Below are 15000 nucleotides of genomic sequence, written 5' to 3'. Positions count from 1 at the left end.
TTCTGTTGAGTGTGTGGTGGAGGGAGGGGCACGGATTTTGTCCATATTATGCTCGTGCGATAACAGAAAATTTCATCATTTTATTCATTCACCGGGCGTTAAATTTGCCATCTCTCTTCGCCATGTTGGTGCCAAAAACGATAGCGAAGAGCATGACGAGATCAGTAACGAGAAAAAGAGCTTGGAATGAGCTAAACAATCATTTTGAACGCCCTGCACATACGTTTTACATTTTGGTACATTTCTTTGCCGTTCGTTTACTAAACACGGCGTGAAATGACCAATTTCGATGTTATGTGGAGACTGTGAGAACCAGACGATAACTTTCGATTCGATCTTCCAAGCCTTTCACAACAATTTGATTTCTTAATAGTAGTTAGACTTGTACAACTCGCAACGCAAAGTCTTTGGAATAATAAGAACTTATTACCTTAACACGGTTACGTTGATTACAGATGACGTTGTCATAGTCATTTTCGTCGTTCTCTCTTCAGTTCCATCTCAGTTCATTCATTTACACCACCAAATGGCAGCAATAACGCAACTGGATAATCGTTATCCGGGTTTTCTACATAATTTTGGTAATGTGGCTGCAATTGGCAATTTCACTGCCGGATGTGACTTAAGTCAGGTAGGACACGTCATGTATTTGTCATAAGGTATGACAAATACATGACAGACAACATCAAGGCCAAACCGGTCGTTCCATGCACCTCGAATCGATCGTTTATAGTGAAAGTACTCATCAGTCTGCACTAGCTCTTAAACCAAAGCACTTGTTCGAGAAGGATCACCTCGCTAGTCTAACGCACCGGTATGTATTTGTCATGAAGTCTACCACCAGACTGTTACGGATTCCATTTTAGGCACAACTTATTTCGCTCATAGTAAGTTCCCAGTGAATCCAAGGTCGTCCAATTCCTTTGTGGGGGCAAACGGACAAACGAATCTCTCCACAGGCCGTTATCCCCGCAAGGAACTGTGACGCCAACCGTGAGAATTCCCTGGGAAATTACGATTAACGAAATGGTCTATTCTTGAATCCAAACTGACGTAGGTATCTTGTATCTTACCTGCCGTATCCAAATCTTGCTTGACAAAATTTGGTTCTTTCCGTCCTGCAAGGTGAACAAGAAACATTCAAATTCAATCCACATCATGATCCATAAAAAAATTGATTTCACATTAAAGAAGCATTCAAATGCAATATTTCTTCAGCTCAGAGTCCGGCCCTTACATACCCTTTACCCAGATCCGTCGGATAGAAAGATTGACACTAAGGGCTGTCTTATCTGAAACAGAGACCTTTGCCCCGGGAAAGACACTAGTATGCTTGCCTCATGACACCTGTCAGCGTCTTGCTAAATGTAGTTTCAGTTTTTTCCAATATTTTTGGTTTTTCCTTGCAAAGCGCAAGTTTATTTCATCGTGCATCTACGCTGATAAGAGTCCCACATAAGCAAATGTCGGACTTTTAGGTGCCATTAATATGGTTTTTACCAAAACTTCGCAGTCTTTTAAAAAAAATGAAGGTCCCGAAGTTCGTAATTTCAACCATGCGACCTGTTGACGTTGAAATGTATAGCCTCTAACTGTCAATTCTTGTTTTTATAATTGGCAAAAACTCCCCGCACTTTGTAAGCCATCTGTGTAACTTAAACAAAAATGACAAGTCAAAGATTTTGATTGTAGCGTTACCAAATTCACTAGCTGGCTGTAAGCGATATCCAATTCAACATCGACTGCTTTGCTCTTGTTGTAGACAGGGCGGGATTCTTTGTTGTATTTATCGAAGAGGACTTCCAGTAGCTTGTGCTCAAAGTCGTCTCGGTGAGTTTCTAAAGAGACAGAAATATCTGATTTCAGAGGTGTGCACAGTGCCGTTGCTGAACAACTCTTAGCGAAACAAAAACATACACATTTTAAAACCTTATTCACTTAGTTGAGGTTAGCCTAATTGATGGTATCTCTTTCTGTTCAAAGAACCTTTATCTTGTTTGTTTTGTGTCAAAGTTATGGGAACACGTTTGAAGACCAAAAATGTTGGATTGAAATGGCGCAGCATGGGCATCATGTGAAGCTAGTGAAACAGATTTAGTTCCACTGGCTGCTCCGTGAAACTAATTGACATTTAGTATTACAACGCTCACGCTATTAAGTCATGCTTAATTGTTTTAATGAAAGGGCAGAATGCAGTGAAGTGATGAATGTGCGTTTGGATTCGCTTTGTCTTGGAGTTTTGTTCTTATGAAGAAAACAAATAGCCCATCTGGGTTTTCTAAAGACTGGATATTGTAACTATTGCATTATTTCTGTTTAAAGTTTATAGTGAAGCAATTAAGAGTGCCGATAATTGGTTTTCGTATTTTGGAAACAATTATTTCATTTCGTTCAACAAAGACTGAGTTATGCATAAACCACAGAATCCGTTCAGAACTTGCTTTTTTCAAGGATTTAAAGGTCACTTTTCTGAGTATTTTAGCTCTATCAAGTTCTCTGCTATTTGCTAGGCTTCTATGACTTCTGAAGTAATGCAGATTTATTTTTGAATCCTTAAATGCAGTGTTCCTTTGATATTGGCGTGAAGTCAGGATGCATTCAAGTAATGAAATATTAAGGACAAATTTAAATCCGAATTATGCCGTAGAAAAGATAAGAAATTGTGGTGTTATTTATTAGAAAAAATGAAGACGTGATCTTAGAAAATCAGTGGCAAGACTGTACTTGTCTCGAGGCAGAAACATAAAATATTACATCATGTTGAAATTCCTTCTCCAGAACGGAACCAATTATCATGAGCTGTAGCAGCGAAACAGATTTCGGCATTAACGATGAGGCAATCGTGGTAACCCTCTGTCTTAACATCATTTCATAGTTGCAGATGAAAACTATATCCTCACTGTTATAAGTTCAAAATTTAAATTGGGACTGAATAAATCTTTCGGCGGTAAATCAATACTGAAAACACTCAGAAGTTTATAGCAAAAAAGCACATTGCGATGTGGTGTGTGTTCATCTTGATCGAGCTTCTCTGACTTAATGGCAAACAAATGTAAACAGGCGGGAACACAGACAACAAGGTTCATCAACACTGATTTCCGTCATCGTTGAGGAGAAAAAGAGAAACAAGCAACTTTGAAGTCGTTTACCTTGAGCAGAAACAGTTGCGAAAACACTTATGATAGATAGTATTCCTAAGCAAAGCGTTCCCAACGGAAGTTCCATTCTTCAGCTATGCAAGGAAGAGCTGATGCAGGTTGTCTGAGACTGAAAAAAAGGAAAATGTTAATTATGTATAGCAGGTATATAGGTTTCAAAGTCACGAATTGTAAATTAACTATCAAGGTAACTTGTTCAATGGCTAGAAGCAAAGACGAATGGAAAACCGACCAAGTCAAAGAGCTACAGTAGATCTGTTCTTTCAGGGCCAGGGCTCCGGATTATACGAGACACGTTACTCTGCAAATCTTGCGGATTACTGCGGTTGCCAAGCTGGAGCCGGGTACGAATTTGCTACGCCTTGCTTAACTCTAATCAAAGAAGGCGTGTAAATTAGTGCAAACTACACTTATTGTGGATGATAAGATGTTGGCTCAATGTTATCAAAAGGTGTTATCTCCTGCTTGGAACGCCAAGCCTAATAAAGAAGCCATTTATGATTCTGTCAAATTCAACATTCCCGAAATTCAGATGCTGTATCGTTCGAAAACATTTACCAATTACACTTCTGCGTTTATTTTGCAAATGGCGTTGAATCAAACTGTGTTTATCTTTCTCGATGTCAACAACAGATAATGATTTTTTCGCACACCTTAGTTGAAGGAGAGGAAACCTCTATTCCATTTTGCAGTAACTGCAAATAATAGACATCGCTCAGCATGATAAGACTGTCCAGTTGAAATAACCTTGTTCGCACAAGCAAACCGTAATTTCCCGAGATGATAACGTAAGCGAAAAATATATTTTCAAGTTCTTTTGTGTGTGGTACAGCAAATATTTGTCGAAAACATGTTTGCTTATGCGCCTGAAATGAGTTTGGACATACTTTAGTATACACACATCGACAATCCGAGCACTACTGTACTTCATATTTGCCACATCTTATGTGAAGAGTCAGCCCACACCAACAAATTTCGTCAATTTTTGTTTGCTAGATTAAACGCAGGCAAGGCTCAACAGCACTGAGACAATTTCGTTTGTGATAATTGCACGATTTCAACCTAATTGAAAACTTACAAGACAATTGAAACTGCATCGCTGGTGAGCGGAGAACTAATTCGGAAACAGCTCCGACCTCTGACCACCCATCCCCACACAAACCACTCTTCAACCAAACGTTTTTGCGAACTATTTTCATCTCTGACTATGCCAACCATCTGACATGCTCCGAACAGATATTGACCCGAGTCGAGGGCTTCAGAGTTAATTAAGATGAATGAACGACCGTTAGCCGACGTTTCAAGCGTTAGCCCTTCGTTTCATTCCCCACCGCCAGTAAGCGCCGCAGTTTCCGTGAGAAAGTGAACCCCTTCATTCTGCCTTCTATTAATCCGCCTAGTCTGCATGAGACTCTTTGCTAGGTTCTGCCAGGCAATAAATGAATAAAGGGGAGTGGTTTCTAAAGAAACTGTGGTGCTGCGTCGGTGGGGAAGTAGTACACAAAAATTTGGTTTTATCAAGGGAGTTGGTAAATAAATGTAAATTGACCACCATACAGGGGTTCTAAAAGCTGACATTTCGAGCGTTGTGAATAGGACTAACGCTCGAAACGTCAGCTTTTAAAATCCCTGTACGGTGGTCAATTTACATGATCAACTCTGTTGATAAAACCAAATTTTTGTCTGCCAGGCAATAGTCTGGGAAAAACACCCACCGGGGATGTCGGCTTGTCGCGTATATCCACAGGTGGCCCAAGCTCTGTGTTGTGTTATGAATTTATAGAGCTTGTGTAGCGAGTTTTAGTCGATACAAATCAGGGGGCTTGATAAAAAAAAATAATAATAAAATAAAAAAATAACACTAATGTTGCACTTATTTGTCTGTTGTCTCTTCGTGGTCGTTCTTTGGTAATTTGGTGCCATTCTGTCCCCTATTTCTCGAGATATCCTCAACTATTAAATAGAGAGGGAAGCTAGCGAGTGGATAGCAAGATATTTCGCGAGATATCCGAGATATCCTCAACTATTAAATAGAGAGGGAAGCTAGCGAGTGGATAGCAAGACTGTTTTCTTGAATAGGGTTCGATAGAATGTTCGAACATGTCGCTGACCGGGTTTGAGGCGGATTGAAGGATTCTGCCTATATTTTTTGGCTCGATTTCTCGGTTCGCAAGACCGAGTGGTGGTCAACTAGAAAGCCTTCGCTACTATGACCACCATGCATACACCTTTTATAACCTGTACTGTAATTATTTTATCTTGTAACCATGTGTTGTGACTATACTTTACTTTATATGTTAATGTTATGTAAATAGTGTGAAATAAATGAATAAAAAAAAAGATCAACTGGTGAGCGTTTCCTACGTTCTCTCTCTTTTAGAGATAGGTCTTCGGTTGAGGATATCTCGCGAAATAGAGGACAGAATGGCACCGGATTACCAAAGAACGATCACAAAGAGACAACAGACGAGTAAGTGCAACATTAGTGCTTATTTCTTTTATGAAACCTTCTGATTTGTATCTACTAAAACTCGCCATACAAGATCTCTAAATTTAAAACACAACATAGAGTGTGCATGGGCTACCTGTGGTATATCTTTGATATAGTTTTGTTTTCCTCTCTGAAAACGACTACGGTCTTTTACCGTGCCGCTGTAACCATTTCATTTAAAAAAGAAATCTCAGAAAAGATGATAACCAACTTTGAATGTGACGCGGTGTTGACCTATAAATAAACTGAATGTTGAATCGAGAACGTCAAAAATGACACCCCTCCGTGGTAAAATTGCGCCTCTAGCAAGATTATAGGCAAGATTATAATGAGGGTCAGAGATATGAAGTGTGAATTATTAATCTTCGGTTCTGTTAATGAGACCATACCGAGCTTTGTTATGTTTGGTGAAAACAGAATTTTGTTAATGAACAGAAAATGTGGCAGGCATGCAACTGAAAAAAGATGAGAAGAAGTTAAAGTCGTACTCAATAAAATGTCTTTCCGCCATCCCTTAAAAATTAGTAGTCCAGCTGCACATCTCTTTTTTTTAGTGCGTACAAATAAATTTGTTGTCAAACAAACCTGAAGTTAAGGTCTATACTTGAGAATTCCTAGACGATCCGATATTCCGAAATGTGGAGGGTATTTAGTGATTGAAATTAAGAAACAGTAACGTTCCGGCTATACGCAAAGATTTTCAATATTGCAAAAAAATGCTTGCGTGATAGTCGTCAGAATCACCTGTTAAAAAACAAATATCGATGTTTGTCACGTTTCAAGACGGGCACATGACGTTTCTTCAGTTGACGGCGTAACTACGGCGTGAACTAAGTGTACCTCACTCAACGTAACCCTTCAACTATTAGTCGAGCAATGACGGCTTCCGCGAAATTGTTAACCCTTTAACTCCCAGTGGCCACTGATACATGTTACTCTGTCTAACGCCAGACGATTTTACTCTTGCATGGTGGTCCCCTCAGAGACCAAAAGGTTTAATGAGAACCAAAAAAGCAAAATATAACAAAACAAAAATAATGGTTCTGCAAGCTCTGGAAAGGCGTTTTGTGAATGACAAATTTGGTGTTTTGTCGAGAACGTGACAAGCAGGCGACAACACTTAATTTTCTCTCTTAACTTCCATGCCGTTCACAAAGGTTTGATTCCTGGCTAGATGGCACGCTCGTTAGACCCCGAACTACTTGGAACGATCCCACAATCATAGCAACAGCGCGAAGTTGTATTTTGAGATAGCTAGTGCGCTTGCAGACGACAGTCTTGGTCATTCTTGTTTAAGCTCTCTGGTGCTTCTGGGAACTCGTCAACCTTCAACTGCTAGGTTATGAAAACGCGCAAGCCATCGCGCACCGTTGAACCCAGCAGTTAAGAAGCCTGGTCCCATTATAATCGCCATTTTGTGTTTTAAAAGAAGAATTTTGGAAATGTAGATCGACTGTCACAATTTAAAACAAGTTACTGACCTGTAAACGGTGGCTTGGCTGGCGTACTTACGTAATCGAGTATAAAGTAAAACCAACAAGAAAAATAACCAATTTTATGCTGCTACCAGAGGACGTCTTTCGGACATCTCAACGACCACAACAAACAGTGTCCGTGGATTTGTCCTGATATCTGTATACTAAATGTATCATGACACCATGAGACAAACTGAACGTGCGAAAGATGTTAATAAGTGATATGGTTCCTAGGAGATGTCATCTTGGCGAAGTCCAGTCGTTTGCATAAAACAATTCACATCAAAAACCCATCCAAAGCAAAACCGCCTAGAGCTTTACCAAAAATAACAATCGAAATCTTTATTTTTAGAGGACAAGTATCTCTCCCAACCACTTCTTCAAAGCGACTATAAAAGCTAAAACAGAAAACTCGTATCCACTTGATATCTTGCGTATTCAAATACAGACTGAATAGTCTCATCTTCTGTTGTCTCTAGCTAGCTGTACTCGACAAAAAACCTGTAGTTGGCAATTCGAAGCAATCACACGGCTTTCCGAAAATGAAATTACCTCAGTGACAATCATGTCGTAAAAACATTTTTGTACTTGCGGTGACTCGATAGCAATCAAAGCGGATATTGTATATTGCATAAATAGTAATTTTAAGATGATGCTTTCCTGTCTCAAAATATTAAAAGCAAAAAAATTAAATCCATTACCTGCAAATTGGTAACAACTTCGTATTAAGGACCGTTTGTGTTAATCTGAGCAAGATAAAATGTGAATAATAAGTGGCAAAAAAGCACAAGATAAATGAATAAATAATGCGGAGACTCAAATATACAAGAAATTCAAATTAAAGGTTGAAATTTATCGTTTCGTAAAAAACGCCTTGACGCAAATTCGCTCATTTAATTACGGAAATTCGTTAATTGCAACTGACTTGTGAAGACGTATACCGGGAAAGCTTATGGCAACTGCAACACCGGGCTGTTTGCTCGATTTTAAACAAATTTTGTTATGTCGTGGCAATATATTTTCCTTCATTGACACTTTTATTTGATGTAAACCCTTCCCACGAAAACTTGCTTTTTTGTGCCTTTTCCATAGAATAAAATGTTTATTTTACCATAGTGTTGGCAGCATTTTCTATTTGCACAAACACTGGTAATATATGAGGCCTGAGGTGGTGGTGTTTGCTGTAGGAAGATATTACATCAGATTTTTGTAAAATCGCGTGCGGTGTGTTTCAAAACTCTTTAGTATCTCTATCTTAAGATCATTGTTCTTTTCAAGTTAATTGTTACAACTGTTTTCTTCAAATGGATCCATGCTTTGATTCGATGAATAATCCATGACAATATGCGTTTTTCGTCTGGTTATCAGTAATTGCTTTCATGTCTTTTTCTCGCAATCAGTGTTCCTTTGGTCCTCCTCAAAATTAACGAGATGTTTTTGAGGACATCTCGTTTTTTCGATAATTTCAGGCTTAATCGGAATACAATGGCACCGAACGATTGTGACTTGTATTTCCCTTAAATAGCTATTTAAAAACATCTCTGCAATATTTCGGTCCACAATAAGCCGAATCTACCTCAAGAGAGAGCGACAACTTTGTAAATAAATAACGAGAACGCGTTCTACTACGAAAACTCCGCGTTTCGTGTCGAAATTCCTAGAACTTCTACTGAGCTAGAATTGATAATCTTGCACGTCTCATTTTCCCCGCTACTCTCAGCTGGTTATCACGGTTTCTTGGGAATAGCATATTCTGAAGCATTACAGTAAGCCACCAGTTGAAAATTTCCCGAAGGATTAGAATTTCTGGGGCACCCAACGTTAATTTTCGGAAAATATCTGTTCGGAAGACGATTTGAGATCTAGAATTTTCGGAAATTTTGTTGCAAAACAGTAAATATCCTAGGATTTTCGAACATCTAAAACATGGTATAATTACCCATTTCTAACGGATTTTTACCCTAAAAAGGTCACCTAGAATTTTCGGAAGCCTTTTTTCTGGCTGAAATTTTCGAACAGGTAAGTTTTGATCCCTATAATTTTCGGATCACTAGACTTTTCAGCTAGGAAATCCGAACAGATGAAAAATTTTTAGGGGATAAAAATATGCCTATATCTACCATTTAAATACTAAAATACGTTTGACAATGCTATGTTTAAGTGGTTTTGAGCTATATTCTCGTTGGGTGCCCCTGGAATTTATGCCTAAAAGTCCGTCAAAATGGTATCTGGTAAATGTTTGTGCACTGAGTGAATTTCATCGCGACACTAAAATAGAACACAACTGAGGAGGTCTAAAGCCATAAACGCTAGCGAACGAACCCGCACTAATTTCTTCCCTTGCCAAAACATGAACCTTACAATTTCCTCCGCGGATGACGCAAATCTTCAAATATCCATTTTCCCAAAAGTCCTGATTCGTTTTCAGCATCCTTCATAAAAACTGCCTTACATATCTGCTAAGAGGATTGATTCCTCTGAATCAGTTTTCTTTTGTTCCATGTTTGGTCTAACTGTCTGCAAATTCTACGACGTCGATGAATCACAATGTCTGGGTGATTTTTTTGTCGGGGGGTTTTATCAATCTCGCTCAAAAACACATGACCATTGCAGGTGACCATGGAAGAAAATTGTTCGTCTGCTGAGAATGGCCAGTGAACATGGAAAGAAACCACGGACTTCTTTTTCACGGGAATTGCTGACAGCTCTATAAAAAACATCTTTTAAATTTCTTCAGTTAGTTAATTTATGTATAATTTTCTATGTTTCATAGTCAGTGTGTTGGTGTAGGATTCATTTTATGTCATAATTCATCGTAATTACTTCAATTATTATCCCTGCAGAACGCCTAAGACAATTACTATACAAGAGCTATATAAATAAAGTAATTATTCTTATTAAACATCATGAAATGTAATAGTAACAACAGGGTTTTCGCCTTAAGGTCGGATGTTTTGTCCGGTTGTTTGCCATTTCACTTCCGGTACTTTGATGCTATACATTTTAAGATTCGCTGGCTTCATTTAATTTATTTATTATTTATTCATTTTCTTTCTCAGGAAGCCAAGGGCTGAAGAAACATAAGACAATCGCGCAATAAATCTTCAAACTAACAAGAAGTCACATCTCCTTGGAATAATCGACCATCTGTGTGAGCGGCATCTTTTAAATCCAACTAGATGCTTCTGTGAAGCATACACTGGCTTGCCTGTGGTACGTGCTACAGAAAATCAGAAGGCACTGAATTGTGTGGTATTGAAATACAGCATTCCAGTCTCTGAAGAATAACAAATAAAAGAGAAGCGAGAAACATTGGCTTCTGGGCTGACATGTTGATAATTTTCAAGTTCCCTCACAACTTCTTTTCACCACAAGTGTGCCCTATGAGCATCCGAAAACTTTGTAATAATAAACTTCACTGAAGTCAAGCCCTGTTTCGCGGGGTTAGTGTTGGGATGGGAGACCAAAACAATAAACCCCTCATAAAAAACAGAAACATCTGACCGAAAATACTATTAACGCTAACAAATGCGAACTCAGCAAGGTACAGATTCTGTTAGCTTGCTTTATGCAAAACAAATATTGATGAAAAAGCAAATAAATATTGATACACAGTTTTTAGAAAGAGCAGAAGGAAGTTTCCCGGACGGTCGATCGAGAATAAAATATTTACGACATGAAAACAACATTAATTTTGAACCGTGAATATAGAATATAAAAAGTTACGATCAGCGACAAACATTTTGGGAGATTTTTGCTACGTTCAAGTAAATTGCAAAATCGAAAGTGACATGGCCGGAATTCAGCGGGCGCCGTGATTAAGTTACCGCGGCATGTTTACTCGCCAAACAGTGAAGCATCTGTGTCAAATGATGGCAAGATACCGGGTTTTTGTAAGTTTCTTTTTCTGTCAAGTGTTATCAAGTTTGACAATGAAATGAGCGAAGTCAAAACAAAGATCACAATCGCCCAACTCTTGTTTATGCAAAGTCAAAATTTACTCTCCAAGACGCGTACAACGTTATTTATCACCAGGTAATTCCATCATTTTGGAAATAGCAGCTACTTTATTATTCATCTGCGTCACAAGTTTTCACTGATTTTGGGCCTCATTTTGTTGAAACTCAAGCACGCTTCCAACAGGCCTGTGAACCCTTCCTGCTTACAGAGCAATACTAAAAAACTTCTCCCATATCACATTTGAACCTTAAGCTCGAAAATTCAATACACAACATGATATTATAATTCACAAAGGCAGAAAATACCACAGAATCCTTTTCCAGCGAAAATTTTATTGAAACAAACAACATATTTGCTCTTAGAGGCGAAAACCTCTTCCTATTTGATTGCGTGCGTGAAGACAAGAAACTCAATTGTGTCAAATTACCATGTACTTCAGGTAAATACTGCTCACTTTGATTTCGTCTCGACGGGCGATAGATTGTTGTCGAAGTCCAGTACTCGTCGCTTTTGAGATTCATGCCTAGTTTATCCAACTGACTTTCCATTATTGAGCTCCATAAGGGTATATTTTGTTTAAGGATCCACTAAAACGCCATTCGCGTTGCATGACTTTCGACGCCATTGCAGGCTAAGTTAATGATTCTACTGTGTTCACAAGAGAAATCTACGCAGTTCCACTACCCTCGCGATCCTAAGAAAATACGCGCAGAAGGCTCTATACACAAAGACACTACTTACCAGGGGAGTGACAGGCAAGACTTTTACCGACACGTAAAAAAAAAAACAAAAAAAAAAACAAACAAAAAAAAAAAAGAACTAAGACAAACAAACTAAACGTAGACCTCGACTGGGTTTGCCCATAGGCAACCCAGTAATCACAACAATGTAAACAGCATTTCTGAAGCCCGCCGCACACGGTGAGGAAAGAGCTGAGCAAACTGCCTCGCGAGGCGGTTTGCTCAGCCGTTTTCTCACCGTGTGCGGGGAACTTTTGGTGAGAAATTGGCCTCGCGAGGCCGTGAGGAAAAAATCAAACATGTTTGATATTTTTTGCCTCGCGAGGCAAATTCCTCATTGTGTGCGGCCATCGTGAGAATCGAGTTGAGCTTGGTCAATGAAGCATCCAATAAAAATACATGGCATTCTCACGTGACTTCAGTGACGTCGGAATTTCTTCCTTCGACACCATCCTGAACCGCTGGAGTCACGTGAGTATGCCTTGTATTTTTATTGGCCGCTTGATTAAACCAAGCTCAGCTCGATTCTCACGATGGCCGCACACATTGAGGAATTTGTCTCGCGAGGCCAAACATATCAAACATGTTTGATTTATCCTCACGGCCTCGCGAGGCGAATTTCTCACCACAATTTCCCCGCACATGTGAGGAAACGGCTGAGCAAACCGCCTCGCGAGGCAGTTTGCTCAGCTCTTTCTTTAAGTGTGCGGCGGGCTTGAGAGGTCCAGAGAACCTTTAGGCCAGCTCGCTACCCCTACGCAATTGCAATTGGCCTCACAACGGAAATTAACCTCCCAACTCTCCCTCGTATTTAGATGGGGCTATGTAAACACGGAAAAAGTCCTGTATTGCTTAAATTGCTTGTCTCAAATCTCCGTTAGTAGGAGGATGTCATGACATAGATCACTGAATAACTAGTACAATTCTTGTTATTAAAAACTAGATCATTCGGTTAATTCTGGAGCTTTGATTGGCTACGCCGTCACGGTATATGAGCTGTTGTGATAAAGTTTCGATATAATGCGCACTCTGAATGGTTAAAACCGCGTGCGTTACGAGAGTACAGATGCACGGCTGACGCCACTCGTAGGATTTGGAAAATAGAGTTTTCCGATAATTTTAGCCGAGTACGTTATGAAATTAAAAAAATCCCTATCAGCTTGTTTTACAATTGTTCATGTTTTCATGAGCGAAAATTCAGCTGGCTTTTATTGAACAATTTCCTTTGCAACCCCATTTTAGACTGAAAAACTACTTGCACTCGTCTGATAGCTTGCTTTCAACTTGCTTTTTATGGTTTCTCAACTTTGATGGTTTGATATTTTGACAGCTTTGGTCGTGTTTAACCAATAAAGTGTCTTGAACCATTCTAACAAGAACTGAATTGTGCATGATTGGTCTGTTTTAGCGTGCTTTATGATGCCCGACTGATGCCACTCGTAGGATTTGTAAAAAAACGCGTTTCCCGATAATTTTAGCCGAATGCGTGAGGAAATTAAGAAACTCAATAATTTTAAACAAATGAAGAAGCCTCGCCTGTCATCTGTTCAGTTGTAAGGCACTTAGGAAGCGGATAGGGCACTTAAAAAGTGGATAGAGCACTCAGGAATTGGGAAAATGTTCACTCGACTATGTCTCGTGTTTACCCTACGATTCTTTTCGCTTCCTGCGTGCTTTACAACGAAACAGATCACACAGGCGACGCTTCTTTATTTGTTAATTGTGCCATGCTCTACAAATATCAGTAACTGTACGCATCTGGTATTTTAATTTTACAAAAGAAAAGTACAAAACAAAAGTACAAAATAAAGTTGGGAAGATTTATCCATAATTTTTGGGCGTTTTTAATAAAACAATAATTCCACTCGCGCTTGTTGGATACGAGATTGGCCAATTCGGCGCTTGCGCGCGCGCCTCTTTTGCTATCTATCATCTCATATCAGAAGCTCATGGCCTTAAGCGTTTAAGTAATTCTTAAAAAAACGAGCAGCAGTGTTTTATCGGGGTTTAAAAACACGAGGCGTAGCCGAGTGTTTTTAGACTCGATAAAACACGTGCTGCGACGTTTTTGAACGGCTTAAAAAACATTCCACAAAGAGAGTGTCCCTCTGGACTCAAAACAATGGTTCAAATTGTGAGAGTTGAATATTAGCATACAAGAAAAACAAGCTATTCCTTATTAGTATTCTTAAGAATACTAACGAGGAGTGTTTTATCAGGATATAAAGCTCATACACATGACGTTTTATCGATGTTTTGATTGGCTGTTAGGCTCATGAATTACTAATGAGTTTTTAAACTCTGGTTCAGAGCTGGGGTTTTTTGAGTTTAAAAATTCGCTTTATTGGATGTAACGTAGCACGTGCATTTTCCTGCGGGTGCAGCTTCAATCTTATTTTTTTCCCCATTTTGGTGTCCTATACTAAAGTACCATCTTTGTTCCGGAGAAAAGAGTTGCAAGTCACATTTTTCAAGATCATGTGATTCTGCTCATACCCAACGCGCCCTCAATTATCATTACTAGCGTTATTATTATTATTTTCTTTTTCAAAACATACTAACAATACGACAAACACTGTTAAATATACAGTTTCTTAAAATGTGATAAAAGAGACATGACTGCAGGGTTTTCGTTTTAGGCCGGACGCCGGACGTTTCGTCCGCGGGTGGTTTCCCATTCCATATCTGGTACTTTTGTGCCAATATTAGAGGGGTTTTTCTTATTTTTTGTTATTATAATTTTCTTTACTTACTTTTTAAAGAGAATTTGAGTGAACTTTCCTGGGAAACTGATTCTTGGGTTCCAGAAACACTAGAAACAGCGTTTCGGAGTGTGCTATTTTAAAAATTTCCTGTGGGGCCCCCCAACCCTCCTAAGTAGTTCGCGCCTTCGGTGCTCGCAAGGCGCCTTACAGCGCCAAAAATGTCACGTCCGGTGCTTTCAGAAATATGTCCGCTAATTTACAAAACTGTCGAAAACCCTGCATGAGTAATTTGGTAATGCAGCTTTTCACGTCCAAGGTAAAGTTTAAAATTTTCTTAAAAGTTGACTTTCCAAATAAAAAGTCCATTCAACAATATCATTAATATTTATATACACTAAACAAATCTTGTGGTGAATTCATGCATGGAAATTTTGTTAACGGAAGATTGAGAAAGCCAGGAAGATTCTCGAA

The 15000-nt window shown here is 39.0% G+C and overlaps 1 protein-coding gene and 1 long non-coding RNA gene across 20 annotated transcripts in view; one reads left to right on the top strand and one right to left on the bottom strand.

The window, feature by feature from the left end:
- LOC137992358 (neuronal acetylcholine receptor subunit alpha-10-like) overlaps window positions 1-15000 on the bottom strand; it is a 49200-nt gene that overhangs the window by 8474 nt on the left and 25726 nt on the right. For 7 of the 19 annotated variants that reach the window (XM_068837660.1, XM_068837663.1, XM_068837658.1 and 4 more), the window contains 5 exons: window positions 7826-7870; window positions 7131-7288; window positions 3150-3267; window positions 1699-1838; window positions 1074-1118 (listed from right to left, as the gene is read on the bottom strand). In XM_068837660.1, the coding sequence (XP_068693761.1) occupies window positions 1074-1118; window positions 1699-1838; window positions 3150-3225 (261 nt within the window). In that variant the 5' untranslated portion in view covers window positions 3226-3267; window positions 7131-7288; window positions 7826-7870. Of the gene's footprint in view, window positions 1-1073; window positions 1119-1698; window positions 1839-3149; window positions 3268-3390; window positions 3790-7130; window positions 7289-7825; window positions 7871-9485; window positions 9622-15000 lie in introns of those variants that run through there. The other 12 variants (XM_068837668.1, XM_068837662.1, XM_068837664.1 and 9 more) reach the window with 5 other exon arrangements.
- On the top strand, window positions 3812-10439 carry LOC137992362 (uncharacterized). Its single transcript, XR_011121679.1, has 2 exons — window positions 3812-5628; window positions 10184-10439. It is a non-coding gene; the product is annotated as an uncharacterized lncRNA (long non-coding RNA).

This window comes from Montipora foliosa, chromosome 2, assembly GCF_036669935.1.
Source record: "Montipora foliosa isolate CH-2021 chromosome 2, ASM3666993v2, whole genome shotgun sequence".
Classification (NCBI taxonomy): Eukaryota; Metazoa; Cnidaria; class Anthozoa; order Scleractinia; family Acroporidae; genus Montipora; species Montipora foliosa.
This window is presented reverse-complemented; position numbering and strand designations above follow the sequence as displayed.